The sequence below is a fragment of the Talpa occidentalis genome, unplaced genomic scaffold (genome assembly GCF_014898055.3).
Source record: "Talpa occidentalis isolate TD23 unplaced genomic scaffold, MPIMG_talOcc4v2.1, whole genome shotgun sequence".
NCBI classification, from domain to species: domain Eukaryota; kingdom Metazoa; phylum Chordata; class Mammalia; order Eulipotyphla; family Talpidae; genus Talpa; species Talpa occidentalis.
In genome coordinates this window covers 85809506-85831906 of record NW_026555331.1, presented here as the reverse complement: position 1 = coordinate 85831906, position 22401 = coordinate 85809506, and the positions used below count along the sequence as shown (strand labels likewise).

Genomic DNA, 22401 nt, shown 5'->3' with positions numbered 1-22401 from the left:
TAAGTCATCCATGAACACGGTGCATCTCTGCATTTACTTTGAAAGTGTTACATTAAAGTAAACATATTTCTTCACTCAGACAGCTAATTTGGATAATGTTATAACACCCATCTACACACATCTTAAGACCTTGTAATCCAGATCTGCAATAACAGAATGCCAACCTCATAAGTATAGTCCAGAGAGAGAAAGTACATAGAAGTGGAATTGAACTATGCTCTGTCTAATTTTCCTCATGTGAAAATTAGTATCTGCCCCCATGTATCTAAAAAAGGAGTGATAAAAGAATAAAATATGCTTTAGATAAAAAAGGACCTTAAGGCACTATTACTATAATTACTATGACAAAACAGATAAAAATCTCCCTTTTAAAAACTATATAATATTCAAATTACCTTTTATATGTTCTAAATAACTAGCTGAATTTTAAGCTGCACCTTATAGCCTATAATAGTTTGTGTACAATTTATCATATGTAGAATTGAGCAGAAAATGAAAATTTCTAAGTAAGGTTATTATGTCAATTATGGATTCAGAGTACATATATGATAATATAAAAGATATATTCTATGATAAAAAAGTTTGCAAAAGGGAAAAATGGTTTTGGAAGGATGACTCCACTGAACCATAAATATCACTTACTGGTGCTGTACCCTTGAATGTACTAATATTTCTAATCCTTAGTTTCTATATTTGTAAAATGAATATAATGACTACAACAAATAATTACTATATAATCCATATAAAAGTGTAACTAAGTACCTGGTGCTTAGAGTGTTTTATAATGTTCACTGTTGTTTTTACCCAGGTGGTATGTTCACATCTATGTAGGATCGAGTGCATTAAAAGTACTATCTGTATATACTGTCCCAATTACCTCTTATTTGATCACACTAGCCTTGCAAATAAAGTAGACTTTTTGAGTCAGCCACAGGGAAAGTATAAAACACACCAAAGTGTGTTCTGAAAACCTTAATTTTAGTTGCTATTGAAATATAAAGTATGAATGACATGATACTTTAAGTTGAATTTTTTAAATTGTCAAAAATAAATTGATTAATAGCAACAATCAGTCCCTCTAAATATATGTGACCAAATCAACAGACACTTCGGCACAATTATGAGTTATATTTAGAAATTATCATTAAGATAATAAATGTAGTTAAATCAACTTGCTTCTAAATTTAAAGTTCTTGTAAGAAAAACATTTTTCTTATCACAAAAAAAATTTCCTGTTTCAAAAAACAATGGTGTGGTCTGTTATTTTCAGCTATAAGGAAACCAAGCTATATAAGCTATAAGCTATAACAGAAACCAAACGGTAATGATATTTAAATTAAGAATTATTATTTCCTAGTCTTATGATTGATAAACAATGACAATACTAAAACTAAAATCTATAATTAGTATATGTTTTTAGCAAGGCTTATTTCTAGTGTTTCAAACAATTATCTTGTATCCATGTGACTTGAAGAACTATCCATTCTCAGATAGTTCAGAAGAACTATCCATTTTCCCCTTCAAGCTAAGTGAGATACGACAGGCAAACTCAGATATATTAATTTTTCCTTTTCTTTTCATCTATTATCAGACCAACCCACATCCATGTACTGTCCTTTGGAACTTACATGATTAAATTATATGGGATTCATCTGATTAATTTATTGAATTCTTTGGAGAGCTATTAAAGAAAAACTAAACAACTATAAAATTGCATTCACAATTTGCTGAATTGAAGTTAAAGATCCTACATGTTCTGTGTGAATGATGTGAGAAGTTTATGTCAAAAAACGATTCATGAGTGCCTTGTTTTTCAGACATGTTATTGTAATACAAGTGATATTCTAGTCAAAAATAGCACTTAAATGATGCCAATACTTTAAAATTCTTAATGTGGAATTAGCTAATGGAAAAAGGAAAAGTTATATAGCTACTAGTTCTTAAGTAGTCAATTTTTTCATTCACATCTTCTTTAAATAAATATTTACTGTATAATACATGTGAATGATAAATTTTAAAAAAGAAAGATAGATACATAAGAGCTACTCTTACTAGAGTCTTTAATTACAAGGTCACGTGGTGCTTTTTAAACACTTTAATAAAAAGTTTGTCATTTATGTTTCATTACATTTTATAGTTTCACTCTGAATGCCAAAGCTTTTTAACTGTGGGTACACTGGTGATGAGTGTGATGTGGTGACATCCATCTGAAGAGTTGTGACCCTGTGCCTCTGAATCACACACAGGGCTGTACACCAATGTGAACGCACTTTCCTAGGACACTCAGTACTAAGATGGCTGTCTGGAGTTTAAAAGAAAATTTTTCCCGCGGTTCACTCTTTCAAGTGCTTTATGATCATTACCATGTATTTAAAAAAATTTTCTATTTTTTAGGAAAGAATTTGTAGAATCTTTCACTTTTCTATATAGAAGGGAGAAGAGACCAATTACCATTCTGACTAGTCTTTTTTATCTCAGGATTTTCAGTGTTCTTCTTAAGATAGGGCATAAGCATTAAGCAAATAAATCCTGCTGTATAACATTAATCTGTCTGCCTGTCTGCCTGTCCATTTGTCCAGTCTTTCAACTGATCACTACTATTATGATCACCACAGAACAGGCAGCCTTCTGTGATAGGCCCAAGTGTTCTCTGGTTCCTGATACATGTGTCTTGTGAAATTTTCTCCCCTTGAGTGTGTGATAGACTTGTTGACTCACTTTTAGCAAATCACTCAGAATGCCATTCAGAAATGAGGTTATATAAAGATGGCAGATTCCATCTTGGGCATTCTCTTGGATTACTCCCCCTGGGGAAGCCAGGTTCCAGTTGTGAGGCATCCCTGAAAGTGACTCACAGAAACTGACAGAATGAAATTTTGGTGTTTCAAGTCACCAAATTTTTGAATAATAAATTATGAAGCATTAGGTAAACTATCCATGTCAGGTACATGGTGACAAGACAAAGAAGGGCCCACTTATAGCTGCAGGAGGGGTTGGGCCAGGGAAGAAACATGAGCTCTTATAAATTATGTTGCAAATCCATGTTTGAATAAGGAAAAGGGTTCAGACATAAGAACTTTCATACAATGTAATTTTTTTAGGTTAAAATCAAGTATTTTAAAATTAACTTTATATGGCACAATAAAAGCTACATATCTTAGGGAAATTCTGCTTGACTACAGTGCCTTTTTCAAAGAGTCATAGTGCTTCTTTCCAAATCACCACCTCCATCATTATAATTAGTTAGCATGGAGCTAAGTCAATTGTAACTATTATCACACATTTAAAAAAATAAGTTTTACTGAGGCCAGATTCATATGCAATACAATTCACCAAATTCAAGTTGTGTAATATGTGAGCTTTGACAAATACATACATAGTTATATATACAGAACACTGCATAGAACATTTTTGTCATCTCAAAAATGTTCCCTTTTTCACCTTGGCCGTTTTAAGTGGAGTTTAGCAGGGTAAAGGCTTTTGTGTATGGTTTCTTTTACTTAATATAATAGTTCTGAAAGTCTTACATTATGTTGAATATTAGAAGTCCAATCCTTTGTATTGAGAAATGGTTCACTGTATGAAATATAATTGTATATCCATTTATCAGTTTAAAAGGTCATTTGAGTTGATTCTAGTTTTTATTGGGAATAAAGCTCTTATGAACATGAAAATATGAGTCTTTGGGGAGACAGATGTTTTCACCGCTTTTTAGTAAATAGCTAAGAGTAGAACTGCTAACTGGTGTGGCAAGTATATGTTTAACTTTATATAAAACTACCAAATTATTCTGCAAAGTTGCTGTGCTATTTTGTATTCCTAAAGATGCCCTATATCTTCATCTTTTAAATTCCAGTCATCCTATACCCCACTAGGATTTAATTTACACATTCCTAGTGATTAATGATGTTGAGCAGCATTTCATGCACTTAACTATATATCTTCTTCTCTGAAGTGTCTCTTTAATTGATTTGCACATTTTAATAGGGGTTTATATCTTACGAATTACAAGAGTTTTTCATATCTTCTAAATAACAGCCCTTTATCAGATAATTGTTTTGCAAATATTCAATCTGTAGCTTGTTTTTTCACTTTCTTAAGGGTATTTTAGAACAAATGTCTTAAATTTTGATGCAGTTTATCATTTCTTTCTCTTACATTTCCTGCTTATATGACCTAAAAGATCTTTAATTAACCCAAAATCATAAAGATTTGTACCTGTTTTCTAAAAATGTTATGGTTTTAGTTATTTCACTTAGGTTTATGATCAATCTTAATTTTTATATACACTACGAGGCGTTTTTGCCTTTTAAAAATTGTTACTCAATTGTTACAGCACCCTTTGTTTAGAGGATGATAATTCCCCCCACTGAAAAACCTTAGTGTGTTTGTAAAAAAGCGATTTATGTCAGTTTGATTAATCTATTCAAAAAAAAAAGCTATGATTAATCTATACTATTATCCTTTTGCCTAAACTAGACCGCTTTCATTTCCAGGCAGTGAAAGTTCCTCAACTTTGTTCATTTCTTAAAAATGTTAATTTTAACAACAAAACAACCCTGGTGAGATTTTCACTTAGACTGCTTACTCTGCAGATTTGTGAATCTTAACAATATTGGGTGATCTTATCATTGAACAAGTGTACTACTTTACTGATTTAAGCTATCTTTATTTTCTTTCAGATATATTTTGCTTAAGTCTTCAGCATGTGATGTCATATTTATCCCCAATTAAGTATTTCAAGGCTTTGATGCTATCATAAATGTTTGTTTTTTTTTAATTTATTTTTAATTATTTATTTATTTATTTATTTATTTATTTATTTATTTATTTATTTATACAAGCACTGGGTACAGTCAGAAGCGCGGGAGGGTGAGAGAATCCACCAGAGCCAGAGCGGGGAGCAGAGCAGGCAGAAGGACCGAAGTACACTGCTGAGGGGAGCAGCGGGCGGCAGGAGAGGTCTGCGTGCCATGCGGGACCCTCCTCTGGTGGCCAGGGAGCAGCCGGGGATCAAACCGGCGCTGCAGAGGCTGCGGGCAGCTTCGCAACCCAGCGCTCAACTGCTGCGTCACCGGGGAGGCCCTATCATAAATGTTTTTAATCTGAATTTTCAATTCTTTATTGTTACTAGTATAAGAAATGGAAGTATTTGTCTACATTAACCTACCTCCTGTCCTGTAACCTTGTTTGACTCACTTGTTACTTCTAGCAGCACCTTTTCTAGGTTTCCTAGGATTTCCTATGTAGAAAAACATGCCATTTGTAAACAGTTTTACTTCCTTTTCAATTTCTGTGTTTTCCATTTCCTACTCTTGCCTCACTGAATCAGTAATGACCTCCAGGACAATGCTCAGTAGAAGTGGTGAAACTGGACACACTGCATTGTTCTGATACTAAAAGGAAAGCATTTAACCTTTAACCATTAAGCATGAGATTAACTGCAGGTTTTACCTAGATACTATTTATTACACTGGGAAAATTCACTTATATTTCAAGTTTCTTTAGAGTTATTTTAACCTACAGCTACTGAGAGAACTGTATGACTTTTCTCCATTATTCTTTTAGTATTGAAAATTTCATAGGTTGATTTTTCAATGTTAATTCAGTTATACATTCCAAAGATAAATGTCACTTGGCCATAATCTATTATCTATTTATAGATTCCTGAATTCAATCTGATAAAATTTTGTTACTTACTTTTCTATCTATACTCATGGGGAATTTTGGTATATAGCAATTTTGATTTTAATAGTTTTTTATGACTTTGGTACGATGGTAATACTGGCCTGATAAAAGTAAGTTGAGACATGTCCTCTCTCTTGTGTTCTAAAGAATTTTGTATAGAATTGGTAATACTTCCCCTAATACTTAGTAAGATTCACCAGTAAAACAAACTAGATCTGGAATTTAATTTACTAGAAAGCTTTAACTCTAAATTCACCTTCATATATATCCATACACACAGTATTATCTTGAGTGAGCTTTGGTACTTTTTTCATAGTATTGTCTTATAAGACATTTAACAATTTATTTTAAATTGTATTAGCATAAAATTCTTTATAATATTAGGTAATAATTAAAATATCTGTTGAATTTGTGATGGCACCCTTCTTTATTCTAATTTATATCTTCTCTGACAGGAATTACCCTAAACTTTAGAGACATTTTATTTTACATAGTTTATCTGAGTCAAGAACTTGGGAAAAGCTTAATCGAGCAGTTTTGAATTGGTGCTTCACATGAAGCTCAACCAAATATTGGCCGGATCTGTGGTCATCTGAAGGTTTTATTGAGTCTGGAGGTTGTTCTTCCAAGATGTCTCCCTTACATGGCTGCAGTGGATGCTGGCTGTTGGCTGGCCTAAGTTCTTCCTTTTGTGGGCCTCTCCAGAAGGTTGTTGGAAAGTCTTTTCAATATGGCAGCTGGATTTTTTCCAGATCCAGTGATCCAAAAGACCCACGCCTTGGAAGTTACACATCATTATTTCTTTCATTCTATAATCATCATACCATTTACACAGGGGTCAAAGATATAGAGGACTAACCAAGAGAGTTAACAAAAGGAGTGGAGTACCATAACAGGACCATTAGATGAATGCTATGTAAAAAATATGGCACTTTAAAAAACACTGAGTTGGGGTCTGAACAACAGAAAAAAATACGAGAAGAGCTCATTCACTGAAAAAGTAATTTTTGAATTGAGACTTAAAAAGAAGATTCTGCCTGGTGGCGCAAGGGGTTAAGACACAACCTATAAAACTATTGGTAGCCTCAGCAGTATGAGTTCGATCCCCCAGCCGGCCAGGGAGCAACCCACATGGTGCAGCAGACTTCTCCTGACTTGCCTGCTGCTCCCCTCAGCAGTGTACTTTGGTCAATCTGCCTGTTCTGTTCCCCACTCTGTCTCTGGTGAATCCACTCACCCCCACCCCCACACACCTCTGGCCTGTACCCCAGCTCTTGTATGCATAAATAAATCTTTAGGGCCTCCCTGGTGGTGTTGCGGGTTGGGCCCCGTGCTGTGGAGCTGTCCATAGCCTCAGTAGCACTGGTTCGATTCTGGCTGGCCAGGGAGATTCCCACATGGCTCAGCGGACGTCTCCTGTCTCGCCCGCTGCTCCCCTCAGCAGTATCTTTGGTCTGTCTGCCTGTTCTGCTCCCTACTCTGTCTCTGGTGAATTCTCTCACCCTCCCATGAATCTGTGATGGCACCCTTCTTTATTCTAATTTATATCTTCTCTGACAGGAATTACCCTAAACTTTAGAGACATTTTATTTTTTTTTTTATTTTTTTTCAAAGGTGGGAGAATCTCATTTTGAGGGGCTTCTCTTTTTTTTTTAAGATTTATTTATTTATACAAGCACTGGGTACAGTCAGAAGCGCGGGAGAATTCACCAGAGCAGGGAACAGAACAGGCAGACCGACGAAATACACTGCTGAGGGGAGCAGCGGGCACGACAGGAGAGGACTGCACGCTATGTGGGACCCTTGCCGGTGGCCGGGGATTGAACCGGTGCTGCAGAGGCTGCAGGCAGCTTCGCAGCCCAGCGCTCAACCGCTGCGCCACCAGGGGAGGCCCCTAGAGACATTTTATTTTACATAGTTTATCTGAGTCGACTGTACCCCAGTTCTTGTATAAATAAATCTTTAAAAAAAATAAAATAAATCTTAAAAAATATATATAAAGGGGACTCCCTGGCGGCACAGGCAGTTGAGCGCAGCACTGTGGAGCTGTCCGCAGCCTCTGCAGTGCTGGTTCGATCCCCGCCTCCCCGCCGTCCGGGGAGCAACCCACATGGTGTGACAGACCCCTCCTGTCTCGCCCGCTGCTCCCCTCGGCAGCGTATTTTGGTCCTTCTGCCTGTTCTGTTCCCTGCTGTCTCTGGTGAATCCTCTCACCCCCACATCTCTGGCCTGCACCCAGGTTCTTGTACAAATAAAATAAAATCTTAAAAAAAAAAACAAAAATAAAATAAAATGAAGAAATCAGACAAGTAAACATCATGTATATTTTCAGAGGAGCAGGAATTAGGGAATGGTACAAATAAAGGTTAATACTTTGAACATATTTAAGTTGTGTCTTCTAGATAGCCACATAAAGATGGAAAATAGGAAGTTGGATATACTAATCTTAAGCTTGGACAAGAGAGGGGAGAACTAGAAATCTAAAAAGGAAAATGAATTTAAGGCCAGAACAGCTAAAAATATGAAAGACCATAGCTTACAAATAAGTTGGTGATCTGGGTGATAAAATTAAGAAAAGTCTTTGAACATATTAGCAAAAATGTACCCAGACAGCAACACTAAGAGAAAAGATGCTAGAGGATATGTTCAGGATATCTAAACCCTACTTAATACTGGTTTGAAAAAAGAAACAAGGCAGTGAAGAAGAAATAGAGGAGAAAAAATGTTAAGAGAAAATTTTCTAAAACCAAGTCTTCAGATTGAGTCCCAAGCAGAATTAAACACACACACACACACACACACACACACACACACACACACACATACCCCAATCTAGTTACAGCCTCATAAACTTTCAAAAACCCAATGATAAGGGGGAAAGTATTCACAAGAGAAAAGGGGAAAAAAACATAAATGACTATGAATCAGGTTAACATTAAACTTCTCATTATTAATTGCAGATATTAAAAGACAATGAACAATGTCTTCCTAATTCTGAGAGAAAAGGATTTTGAATGTCAAATACTGTACTTAATCCAAATAGTAAAACAAAATAATTAACTTATAGACATACTAACAGGTATGTATGAAACAGAGGAAATAAAGAAGGCTAAAAAAGCCAGGTTCTGTTAGAACCTGATGCCTTGAACTGTCTTTCTCATAGCGAGGCAAAGATTGAATGACATAATAATACATTTCATTTTTTATCAATTCAATAATAACAATACCAGAGTCCACAGTGAATAATATTTCCATAGCCATAACACTGTAAATGTTTGTTACTGGTTCTGTTTTAATTAATCTATGTAAAATGTTCTGAACACAAGTATAGTTTTATAAGAGAAAGTAAATGCTACAAGCTATTGCAAATTTTTTTTGATTGATTGATTGATTTATACAAGCATTGAGTACAATCAGAAGCGTGGGAGGGTGAGAGAATTCACCAGAGCCAGAGCAGGAAACAGAACAGGCAGACTGACGAAATACACTGCTGAGGGGAGCAGTGGGCAGCAGGAGAGGTCTGTGCGCCATGTGGGACCCTCGCCAGTGGCCGGGGATCGAACCGGCTATACAGAGGCTGAGGGCAGCTTCGCAGCCCAGCACTCAACTGCTGCGCCACCAGGGAGGCCCAAACTATTGCAAAATTGTTTCAATTTTTAAAAAAAGATAGACGAAGGTTTATAAACAAGCAAACAAATCATAAGATTTTTTTTTTAATCTAAAACTGAAAAATCAAGAAATGAAAAGATTTATATTGCTACCTCCCAAAGAACGAAAAAGAGGCTGTTAACACTACTTTCCTCTGCATACTCAGACAGGTGGTAAAAGGAAAAGAACACTCAGCTTTTAATTTTATATTAAGAAATTTAACTTTTTGTTATTGAGAATTCATTACCTTTAGTTCTTAATGTGATAAAGACAAGTTGAAAAACCTTGATAGCTGAATACAGAACTGAAGCCCCAAGGGGGTGGTGGAGGGGAGGAACAATGTGGGAAGGAAGCACAATTGTCTATGGTGTGGTGGACTGTGGATGAGTTGGTGGTGGGTGCACTGTGGAAGTAATAACTGATGGGGATATACCAATATTACCTCAGTTAAAAATAAATTAACTGATATAAAAATGTATTTTATGATATATATTAGTTTATATAAAAATAACTTTAATGACTTATTTAAAAAACACAAACATTACACAGTCAACAAAAAAGTTATTTTAAAATGCATAGCATAAGATCCTGCACTTTTGTTAGAAATGGCTACAACTATTATATGTTTCTTGTTTTTTTTAACAACTAACAATCTACATGAATACCTAATAAGTAATCAGAAAATAATAATAACTAATAATTGATTGTGTTTCAACTTTTCCAGGCATTCACTGAAATGTATTACATGTTCTGACTCATTGACATTCAAGGCAAATCTTTGGGGTTAGTATTAACTTGATGCCAATTTTATAGATAAAGAAATTGAGTCAAAGAGAAATTAAAACACTTCCATAAACTCATATATCTGTTATAGTTATGCCAAATCTGAATTCATAACATCTGGCTTCATTTGATAATTACTAGAGAGAGACCATTCCTGGCATTAAGACCAGAGAAATATCAGTGAATACAATGCATATTATTCATGGCTTGTAACAGAAATAGCTCTGAGATTTTACCTCTGCTACCTATACTTTAATTCAAAATACATTTTTCTCTTGTGGCAACACGGATGGAGCTGGAGAGGATTATGCTAAGCAAATCAAGTCAGAAAGTGAGAGACAATTACAGGATGGTATCACTTGTATGTGGAAGACAGAGAAACAAAACAAAGGATTAGACAATAACAAGCCCTAGATAACTGATAGTAGCAAGTAGGCTACCAGAGAGCAGAGGGAGAACAGAATGAGAAGGGGGCACACTGGGAAGGGCCTACGGTGGTGGACTCTGGGTGCTTTGGGGGTGATGCGGTATAGTAACAGCACCTAAAAGGAAGAATCTACACCTCTGAAAGAGAAATCATGTTGTAAACCAATGTCACCTCAATAAAGCATATATATATATATATATATATATATATATATATATATATATATATATGGGAACAGTGACTGTGTTTAAAACAATTTGAATGATTTACTTCCAGTTTTTTCTTATATTAAAAAACACATGTTAATACCTACATCCTATATATATCATAGAAAGAAATTAAGGTGGCACTCAGGGCTTTTCCTCATCTTATATCTCTTTCAGTGTGGAGAGACCTGTGACTAGCTCCCCACCAACAGAATATGGCAAAAGTGATGGGAAGTCGCGCTCATGACTTTAGTATCTCATGTAGATCTTCATCCTACTAGCAGGGTCTTGCCATATTGGTCTTTCCATATTGTCTTGATGAAGAAAGCTGTCCTATTATGGGGGGACCACATGAAAAAGAACAGTGACTTTGGAAGCTGAAAGCCTCAGTCTTACAACTGCAAGGACCATGATTCAGTCAGCAACCATAGGATCTTGGAAGAGAATCTGCACAGTCTCAAATTAAACAACAGTATTTGCTGACACTTGATTACAGACTTATGACAACCTGAGGCAAAAGACTCAGTTAATCTGAGCTCAGGCTCTAAACACACAGAAACAGTGAGGCAATAAATGTATTTTGCTTTAAGCTGTTAAAATAGTGGTAGTAGTAGTAGCAGCAGTAGTTGCTGCAGCTGTAGGAACAATAATAAAGGGATTTCTTAATTCTACTTGAATTTATTGGAGTCTGGGAGTATTCAATGGTTGAGCTGTTCAAGTGTAAAAATATATCCATTTAATACTGGTTTGAGAAGAGAGGAATAAGATGATGAGGCAGAAAAAGAGACCCCAACTATTAGACCCCCAACCACACACAAAATAATGTGGGCTTCTGAGTATGGTACCAAGGTGATACCCTGTGATGGGAAGATGAAGACTGTATCTGAGTCCTCCAAAACCACTCCTTCCGTTGTTATCTTTCTCCTGTTTTACCATGCTACATAATTTCTAAATGATTCCTTTCCCTAATCAACTACTAACATCATCAACATAACAGCATCACAGGTATTAATTGTCAATATTATCATTAAAATAGCCAGGCCTGAGATTTTGCTCACTCATTTACCTAACCTAGTTTGAGGCTAATTTGTTTAAAATTCTGCAAATGATGTAGTGTTGAAAAACATAAAGACCCTTAGAAGCCATCATCCTAAAATACTTGTATTATGATTTCTCTACTGTGCTAAAAGTGCATCCTAATGGGATCTTCATTGGTACTGTAAGTTCATAAAATCAGGTACAGCAATTAAAAATAAAGCAGGCTAAAATGTCAGATATAAAAATGATTCTCTGTAATTGTGGGTGAAGTCGTAGAATTGCATTGTGTGATACTGATCAATAGTCAAATGCTGGCACCAATTTCACATATATTTCCAGGTAATAAATAAAAATTTTGATCTCTAATATTTTTCCCTCCTATATTTTATTAATTAAGGTTCTGGATTTTACATAATTTCACTCAATTCACACAGGCTTAAATAATTTGGGGGGGGGCCTCCCTGGTGGCACAAAGGGTTGAGCACTGCACTGCGAGGTAATTCGCAGTCTCTGCAGCACGGGTTCAATCCCTGGCCGGCCAGGAAACAACCCACACGGCACAGCAGACCTCTCCTGCCTCGCCCGTTGCTCCCCTCAGCAGTGTGCTTCGGTCAATCTGCCTGTTCTGTTCCCCACTCTGTCTCTAGAGAATCCTCTCACTCCCCGCATCTCTGGCCCGTATCCCACTCTCGTGTGCATAAATGAATAAATCTTAGAAAAATAATTTTGGGGAACAAAGGAGGTAAAAAGTACCATTTTGATATCAAGATTTTTGCCAAGTGAATGGGGAAATAAGATGGATGTCTTTAAAAGATGAAAGTAGAATGTTCTATAACCTCAAGGTCAAAAAAGTGGTATAAACGATGAGTGTTTTCAGGAAGAAGATCACCACGGATAGAGAGGTCAAGGAGGACTTCCAGGAGGGCAAAGGAGCTGAAACATGTTCTTCAAGAAAAGTAGGTTCTAAACAGAAGAGGTTTTTTTTAATGTTGTATTGAAGTGGCACTGGTTTAAAACACCATATAAGTTTCAGGTGTATAGCATTACAATTCAACACCCATATGTACTTCGTCATAATTACACCTAAGGTCTAGTCTCCATCCTCCACCAGAGAATCGACCCCTTTTCACTCAGTCTTTATTGCCCATTTCACTCAGTCTTCATCTCCCTCAAATAGCCACCACTATGTTCAGAAGAGAATGTTTTAGACAGAGAGAAAGAAAAGTACAAAAACAATAATTCACAAGTCCGAGCCAAAAGGTGATGACAATCCTATCATAGCAGTACCCTGCCATGAATGTGAGGAGAAGTAGGTAGTAAGACTGGGTGGGCAAAGATGTTTAATACCAGAATAAAGAGATTAGATTCTGCACGAGATGGCGAGTTCCCAAAGGTTTCTGAAGAAGAGAGGGAGATGATGTATTCAGAATTATGTCTATCCACAGGTTGAGTTCTACTAGTAGAGTTACACAGGATGGTTAAATCCTTCTTCCATGAGAGCCTTCCATCTGTTTGAAAACTATGATGTTCCTCCATTAGGGGTAAAGATGAGAAGTACAGATTAAAGAAGGAAAAGACTGAAGTGAGGGAAACTAGTTTAGTCGGTTGCAACTTGTACAAGGCTTAAAATGGTAACAGAATAAAAAAATGAAGAGAAAGAAAGGGACAGCTATGATTACAAGTAACTATGAACACTTTCCAACCAAAAAAGTTACAACTGACACAGGCAAATGTTGCTTTAAGAACAGACAGAAAACTACAAAAAGACAATCCTTTTACTGAGGGATCACCCCTGAAGTTCTGAGAGAGCATCCATCAATTTTTTTCCTATACCCCTAATTATTTTACATACTTTCTCAGCACTATAGGTGTTACTGAAGCATCAACACAGTCTCAGAAAAGTCTTGGAGACTGTTCCTTTAAAATTCTCTTCAGCATTAAAGAATACTTTCCAACTGAAGAAGTCTAAATTCTAAAACTTAAAATCATGCTTGTGCAATATAAAACATGCTGCAATAAAGTCCTAATGTTACCCTGTTTCTACAATGTTAACTCATCAATATTTTCAAAATATCTGGCAGTTTCCTTTTGATAAGGGTAACACTATAACATTTTTATAATTACACATACTAAAGAACATCCTCTTATATGTTCCTTCATAGGATTTATGGAAAAGTATAAGAGATAAGCAAACTAGACTATATTAAAAAATAAGTAGCCTATGGCCAAATAAAACTTTGAACTTAGATGGCTCAGGATTGCTGTCTTGTTTGTTTTCTAAGATACTTTCAGAACCTCATGACTGAATATAAATTTCAAGGCTCAAAAGGTACCCTCTGTCTTATTAAATTGCAAGTTAAGAGTTCACCAAAGATCAGTCCTGACTGATTCTTTAAAATAATAAAAAGATTTAAAAATTGCATTTATTAAACCTCAATTCTATCTATCTAGAAATTCTTACTATATTAGCAATAAGGCATATATTAACACAGCCCAGTAAAGAATCACATTGACTCATGTAGCAATCCCATTTATCTTATTATAGTTCTAGAGTATCATATTTTGTAGTTTTAAACACTTATATAAGCTAATTACAGTAAGGGAAAAATTAAAAGCAAAAGGCAAGGTTTTAGCATTTAGATAAATCCTTTTTGTTATCACATATACTTGTAGGAACAATTATAGAAAACTAAAATGCTACAATATATCAAGGAACCATCTGAAATGACATATTTATATCTGAAGTCACATATTTACCTGACTGTGCCCTTGGTGTTTCGGAGAACTGTTGCAGCAAAATTCTGTGTGACACCCACCAAGCTGATTCCATCCACTTCCACAATCTGATCATTGACTTGTATTCTTTAGGAAGGGAGAATAAATTAAAAAATATTTATTAATAAACAAAAAATGGTTTATGATCACAAAGTACCATTCCAATAAATGAGTTGAGAAAATACCTTCATTTTAAAAATACTCTTAATGATCAAAAATTTGGCTTTTATATACAAGTTCCAGATATTATCTAATGCTTAAATTTTTAAACGATTGTTCTGAAGAACAGAAATAAATAATACTAAATGGAGAAACTGTTTATGCAACATCCATATACCTGGTACAAAGAAGTGATAACTGAAAATATGTAACATATTTACATCATTTTTTGTCCTTAATAAATTACATAAAACAAAAAATTTTCACCTCTCTCCTTCAAGGAAACCCATCACCAGAAATGCTGGGAATGCTCCCTATTCAAGTTGTGAACCTCAAAAACATATTGTTTAAAAAAAAGAGGTGCACATGTGTGTGCGTGGGTGCATATGCATATGTATCCTTAGGAGCAATATACAGCATTAGTGTTGTTTAGTGTATAATACTTTAAATATATATATATATGTGTGTGTATACATTTTATAAATACCATTTTTTATTCCTTAAAATGAAGTATTTCAATCATGGATAAATACAGAAGGAAGTAGATAATAAAAGTTCATGTACCCAACACTGTCAGTACTACCCAATATTTGAGTTAAACTTTTCCCAAGGAAATGCATTACAGGAAAGCTGAAGTCCCTTTGTTATCTGTCTCTAACTGTTCTCTCTTCACTGCTTCCACAGAGGGAACATCATATTAATTAAAAAGCTTAGACTTTTTTTGAAATATAATACACATGTATGAATAGGCAGATATGGATACATTTGCAGTTATCAAAATTATAAAGAATTATAAATCAAAATTATACTTCCTTCTCTACAATTTAGTTTGTTTCACTCAATATCATATGTTAGATTTAGCCAAGGTTACAAATACAATTTTAGATAGTTCATTTGAAAAAGTATAGTGTTATCTTTTATGAATATACTGAAATACATTCATCCATTATGGATGAATGTGTTGTTTATAATTTTAGCTCTTATGAATATGGTATAACAAATAATTTCATACATGTTTTTCTATGCATATGTGTGTTTCTCCAAGATACATACTAATAAAAAGGAGTTATGATTCAAAGAACATAGGCATTACACCAATGTACATTATCAACATAATGCAAAAAAGTTTTACTTTCCAGATCCTCCCCAATATTTGGCGATTTAAATACTGCCTATCTAATAAGTATAAAAAGATAATCACATTATGATTTAATTGCATTTACTTGATTAGAGTGGTTGAATATTTTTTTATGTTTATGAGCATATGTCCACTTCTATAAGCTCTCAGATCTTACCTATTTATTGTCAATATTGTTGGACTGAGCATCTTTTGTTTCCTGATATCTATGTATCTCTATATAGATACATATGTCTTTATATCTGCAAAATAACACTTTCCCAATCAAATTTATTGCAAATACCTTTGCCCAATTTATAGTATGTTTACATTCCTTTGGAAATTGATGGTTTTGAGGAAAATGATTTTTCATAATATAATCACATTTGTAAAATGTTAGCTTTTAGTTAACTTTTGTATTGTGTTTAGGAATCCCTTTATTATCAGGGTTATAAAAACATTACATGTTTTCTTCTAAAAATTCTGACACATTGCTTTTCTGCATTTAGGTAGTTTTTCAGTTGGATTTTATTTTTTATTATAATATGTACTATATAATATGTATTAGTAATCTAATTTTATTTTTCCAAGTGTATAATCAATTAGCTAACATTTAAGAGAGATTATTTATTTGTCACTGATTTTCAGAGTTTCCTTTGTTCACTTTTCCAATGTGAATCACCATGTTTCTGGGTTCTCCATTAGGTTCTACTTGCCTGTCTATCTCTCAAATTGCACTGATTTACTTAGTTTCATAACTGATTTTGACATTTCATAGGGTAGTTTCCTTCCCCTACTTCTTGGTCATGAAAATATTTTGAGCTATTTAAGCATTTGTTCTTCATAATTATTAAGAGTTTTTTTAATTTACTTGCCAGCTTCCATAAGAACATTTGTTGGGGATTTAATGAGATTATACTGATTTTAAAGGTTAGTTTTGGGAAAACTGACATCTTTACACAAATTGACTCTCCCATTGATACAAAACTGAATGTACCATAGTTATCAGAGGCAGGAGTTATGTATTGCACATGTTGTTTCCATATGTTAAGAAAAGTTACTTAAAGCTTAGAAATAGGAAGAAAAGGGGGACAATATGTTCTTTCAATGCCAATGGGCACATTATTGAACAGGCCCAACCTAGTATGATATGGGGAACATACTTTAATTGACCCACTGTTTAAAACTGATTAAATGTCCTAGACATAGTAAACTACATGTCAATTTATATAATTTTGTCTTGGATAGATTTAGATACTTTATATTTATGAAAGTTATCTTTCTCTTTTAATACCAACTCAATTGTGTCAGCAAGAAATGCATTTCATGGACTTCTTATATCCAGGAATATCCCTGCTGAATTCCAGAAAGATTCTGTAGCTGCAATAGGACTTTATCTTTGCTACCTTAGGTTATTTTTTTCCTGGTTCTTAGCCATTTTTAGTTCTGGATCTAGCTTGCACTTAAACAAGAGTTAAAAAAAAATCCCCTCTATTAATAGCAATGCTTGGCAGTGTAATTTTATAATCTGATCATTCCAAAATCTCCATGAGCATTATGGGTATTTATTATTTCTCACGTGAAAGATAACAAAGAATCTGAGTAACTATCCTGTTGCTGATGATGCAAAACTGAAGCTACAAATTCCCTGTATTGAGGGCCTCCCCGGTGGCGCAGCGGTAGAGCGCTGGGTTGCGAAGCTGCCCGCAGCCTCTGCGGCGCCGGTTCGATTCCCGGCTGCTCCCCGGCCACCGGAGGAGGGTCCCACATGGTGCGCAGACCTCTCCTGCCACCCGCTGCTCCCCTCAGCAGTGTACTTCGGTCCTTCTGCCTGTTCTGCTCCCCGCTCTGGCTCTGGTGAATTCTCTCACCCTCCCGCGCTTCTGACTGTACCCAGTGCATGTATAAACAAAACAAATGAACAAACAAATAAATAAATAAATAAAACATGCCTCTATAAAAAAAAAAATAAATAAATAAAAAAAAAAAAAAAAAAATTCCCTGTATTGAAACTGAGTAAAGGATTTATTACATTATGTAACTAGAAAATATTTTGCTAAGGGCAGTAACAAATTAAAAGATTAAATTATAAATTAACAAATGAATATTAAGTCTCTGAAATCAAAGGGGTGATATCTAATTGGTCAGAGAGAATAGTAACTAATTTAATAAATCACATTGCAGTATTGAATGAAAACTTTAAATAGGAAGACATTTAAGAAAAAAATCCTGCTAGAAATTCAGAAGCATTATTATAGTGTAAAAAAAAAGAGGGCCTCCCTGGTGGCGCAAGGGGTTCAGCACCACACTATGAAGCAATCTGCAGCCTCTGCAGCACGAGTTTGATCCCTAGCCGGCCAGGGAGCAACCCGCATGGTGCAGCAGACCTCTGCTGTCTCACTTGCTGCTCCCCTCAGCAGTATATTTCAGCCAGTCTGCCTGTTCTGTTCCCCACTCTGTCTCTGGTGAATCCTCTCACTCCCCGCATCTCTGGCCTGCACCCCCATTCTTGAATGCATAAATAAATAAATCTTTTAAAAAAAGAGAGAAACAAGACTAACGAGTCTAACTTAAAATATACAACTATGTTTTCTTTATAATTTGGTAAGGCTGTGGGTTTATATTTTCAGGAAGAGATTAGTTAATCCATATTTGCCATAATTCTGATATAGACACTGATCAGATAAACTAATAGTCCTACTATATAAAGTTAGAAATGTATAAAAAACATACAATTGTGTTTAACAAAGCTGAGTCATGTTCTGACAAACTTTTTATCTATAATAATTATGTTTTAGTGTTCACTTATAATATGCTTTCTAAGATTCTTAGTTATCTCCAAAATCTTAATCATAAATCATAGTTTTTACTATGTATAATTCTGCTTATGTTAAAATGTTAGACTTACTATAATTTTGCATCATTTTAATGAATGTATTCAACCCTGTACTTCAAGAAGATATAAAAATAATGTGTGTGGTTACAAAAAGTGGTATTTGCTATTCTACTGGTTGCTTGTGATGACAGGCAGCTACTGTCAAATCGCTACCTACCAGGACAGCGTGTTAAATAGAAGTTAGTTAGGTAGAATACAATTTAAATTTAATATGGATAATTGAGGCTGTGCTAGATGCAATAATAATAAAATATATATGTAAATAAAAGTGAAATTTTACTTTTCAAAAGATAGTAGTTGAGTCCTAAAGTAAAGTATGAGCCTGTTCATTATCTTCTATGAGATATGAAAACGTGAGTGTTTATAGCAAGTTGAGGATGGCTTGAAAAAGTGAGGTTTTAATTTGCCTTGATTTATGCCATTTTGGGCCTATAATTAGCTATATTTTTTACACAACTTACTCCTTTTTGATGGACTGACTCATAAAATAATTTAGGGGAAAAGACTGTATTTCTTCTACTACTGGAGTTATGCAGAATATCATGATAGATCTTCATATATTTGAAAACTACTTATTATGTTCCTTCTTTAGGGCAAGGATGGGAAGGACAGGTTAAAGCAGGAGATACTGAAATCAGGGAGAAGTTAAAAAGTAATTTGCAATTTGTACAAGTCTTAAAATGGTTTTAAGCAAAAATTATGAATGAGTGTTCCTTTCATTTCACATTTTCCCCAGTATTGGTGTTGTCAGTGTTCTGGATTTTGGCCATTCTAATAACTGTGTTGCAGTGTCTCATTTTTTTCATCTTCGATGACTCACAGATTTGATATGAGGCTTGTATATAGAATGTTATAAAGAATAGTTATGAAGAATAGTTACACAGAAATCAAGAATAGTTCGTTTGAAGTGGACAAAGGAACCTAACAAGCGTTCCTTCAAACGACATACAAATGGCCAATTAACACACGAACACGACGTACAACCTCATTAACCATCAGGGAAATGCCTACAAATCAAAACAGAGATGGTTAGGATCAAAAGACAGATAGCAGCAGTTGCTATAGAGGATGTGGAGAAACTGCAACCCTGTGGCAATGAAACATGGTGTTGTTACTTTGGAAAACTGTCCAACAGTTTCATTAAAGAGTAAGTGTAGAGTACGTCTACACTATGTCTCAGAAATTCCACTCTTAGGCACACGACAACATGAACATTCATAGCAGCATTAGTCATAACAGCAAAAAAAGTAGAAACAATCCAAATATCCTGATGTCAGAGTCAACAAAATGTGCCATATTTGTTCAATGGAATGTTATTTGGAAATAAAAAAGAAATGAAATATGATATGTGGTATTCATGTAGAGCTATGCTTGAGTTATTTTTGTGTATTTGGTGAAGTTTGTGGTTTAGTTTTTTTTTTTTAAAGCTAAAATATATATGGCTAGGATTTATTGGGGAGGAGATAAAAGTGAAAACAAAATACAGTTTCTTACTTTGTCAACTTAATGATCAGAGATAAAAGAAAAACTGGTGATGTTTGCCTTAATGGACAAAAATAAAGAAAAAAACAGAGGTCAAAGGAATTTCTGAAAATGCATATCTTTGTAGAGAATAACTTAGATAAAATATCCTGAGATAAACACAATTAAAGGGACACTTTCTGGCACTCTAATTAGACAAAAAATAGCAAAAGCGTTAGAAAAACATATGTAGAAAAAATAAGCTTGCTTCATTGATTTGATTGATTTATTCAGTCAGCAATTTTGCAAGAGTGATTTCATTTTACAGGATGTAGCAACACAGATGTAACAATAAACATGTAGCAACAGAGAATGAACTGGAACCAATCTGAGGGCCATGCCAAAGAATGAAACACACAATATAATAAGATTATAGGTAAAACAGATGAAACACTAAAAGATGACCAGAGAGTGCTACATCTGAGGTAATGAAAAACAGGGTGAAGACAGAAAAAACTGGTTGCTCAGATGAAGGGAAAGGAAAAAAAATACAAAAGAGAAACTTGATGTCTGGGTCGAAAATATGCTATCTGATTTAAGTAAACAAACTTTATGTGCAAAGAGACGGGGGTATGGATTTGATAGTAATATCTATATATCTATACGGTCATTAAAAAATTCAGCTCATTGAAAATTAAAATCAATTCAAGAAGTTGGCTGTGGGATTGAAGCATTCTTATAAGGCAGAATGAAAAACAAGAGAGAAAGGATCTAGAGAGAAGGAGAACACACACACACACACACAAGCATGTTCAGCCACAAAACTGTACAACAAAACAAAACCAAGCAAGGGGGCATAGGTCTCATTAGAAAAATATTGATCATAATATTACACTGAAAATTTTAAGACGCTTGCTCCAAGAAAAGGTTACTGGAAGTCAAAAAGGTAGATAAACAGTTTTCAAAGCAGTAAATTTGAAATAAAATTCAGGATAAAAATTAATCATAGAAATATACTGTGTCTAAGTTTAGAGTTGAACTGACATTCTTTTAAAACCAGGGGAAATATCTGGAGAAATGCTAAATGGAAAAAAATCTGTCAGCCCAGAATTCTATACACAGAAAATATATATTTAAAGAAACTATGGGTACCTTGGTGGTGGGTGTGCTGTGATAAAATACATATGAAGAAGTGAAACCTATATATCTGCATCATATATAGTGTTGCGAACCAATGTTACCTTAATGAAAAATAATTTTTAAAAAACAAAGGTAAAACAAAGACTTTTCCAGATAGACATAAAAGTTGAAAGAATTCATCATTAGTAGAACTGGTGTTAAAATGTTAAAGAAGACCCTCAGGGAGAAGGAAAATGATGCTAGTGGGAATATGGATCATCATGAAGGAAAAAATCCCTGAAATAATCACTGAAAAGACAGAAGAGACCACCTACAAAGCATTCCATGCAACAGTAATGGTGGCCACAGACAATTGATTGGATTTGCTCTCTGCTTTCAGAGATCAGTGCAGGAAGATGCATCCCATGATTAAAATGCAGGTTCCTGACACTACAATAATTCTTCCTGCCTGCCTCAATACAGATAGCATTAGGGGAGGAAACCGTTTGACAGCTTTTGATTACTATTTTCATTGAAAGGGTATTTACTTTAAAGACTTTTCTCTTTTCAAAAGTGATATATTTATTAAAGAAAAATTTGATATTTTTTTAAAAGTGAAGAAACCAACTTTATTAATAAAGAAACAAGAAGGAAAAGGAGGGAGGGAATCTGCTGTTTTATTGGAGGAGACATTTCTCATTATTTTTTTTATAAAGTTAGACTATATGGGGATTAAGGTGGACACAAACACAAGAAACTGTAAAACTGAGCAGCAGAAGTAAAGTGGGTCAGACAGATGTGAGGAATACTGTTCGTTAAAAAGGGGGCAGCAGTTCAGGTTTATTGTAGCCATAAAGTGACCCTACAACCTACTAGGATCATGAATCAGCAGGTTATTTAAAATACAAATGGTTACTAAAGTTGGCGAAAAAAACTGTCTGGTATCTGCCACTTATTTTACTGAAACTTCCTCTGAGAGAGGCTTTTAGATACAACTTCACAGAATAGTAACATTAACAGTCTCTCTCAAATCCTAACCAGAAGCACTAAAAAGACAAAAGATGAGTTCTGGTGGCAAACTTTA

The 22401-nt window shown here is 34.7% G+C and overlaps 1 protein-coding gene across 9 annotated transcripts in view; it reads right to left on the bottom strand.

The window, feature by feature from the left end:
* Positions 1-22401, bottom strand: part of PPP1R9A (protein phosphatase 1 regulatory subunit 9A) — a 292878-nt gene that overhangs the window by 89186 nt on the left and 181291 nt on the right. For all 9 annotated transcript variants that reach the window (XM_054692354.1, XM_054692357.1, XM_054692361.1 and 6 more), the window contains exon 5: positions 14548-14652. In XM_054692354.1, coding sequence (XP_054548329.1) covers positions 14548-14652 — 105 coding nt within the window. The remainder of the gene's footprint in view (positions 1-14547; positions 14653-22401) is intronic.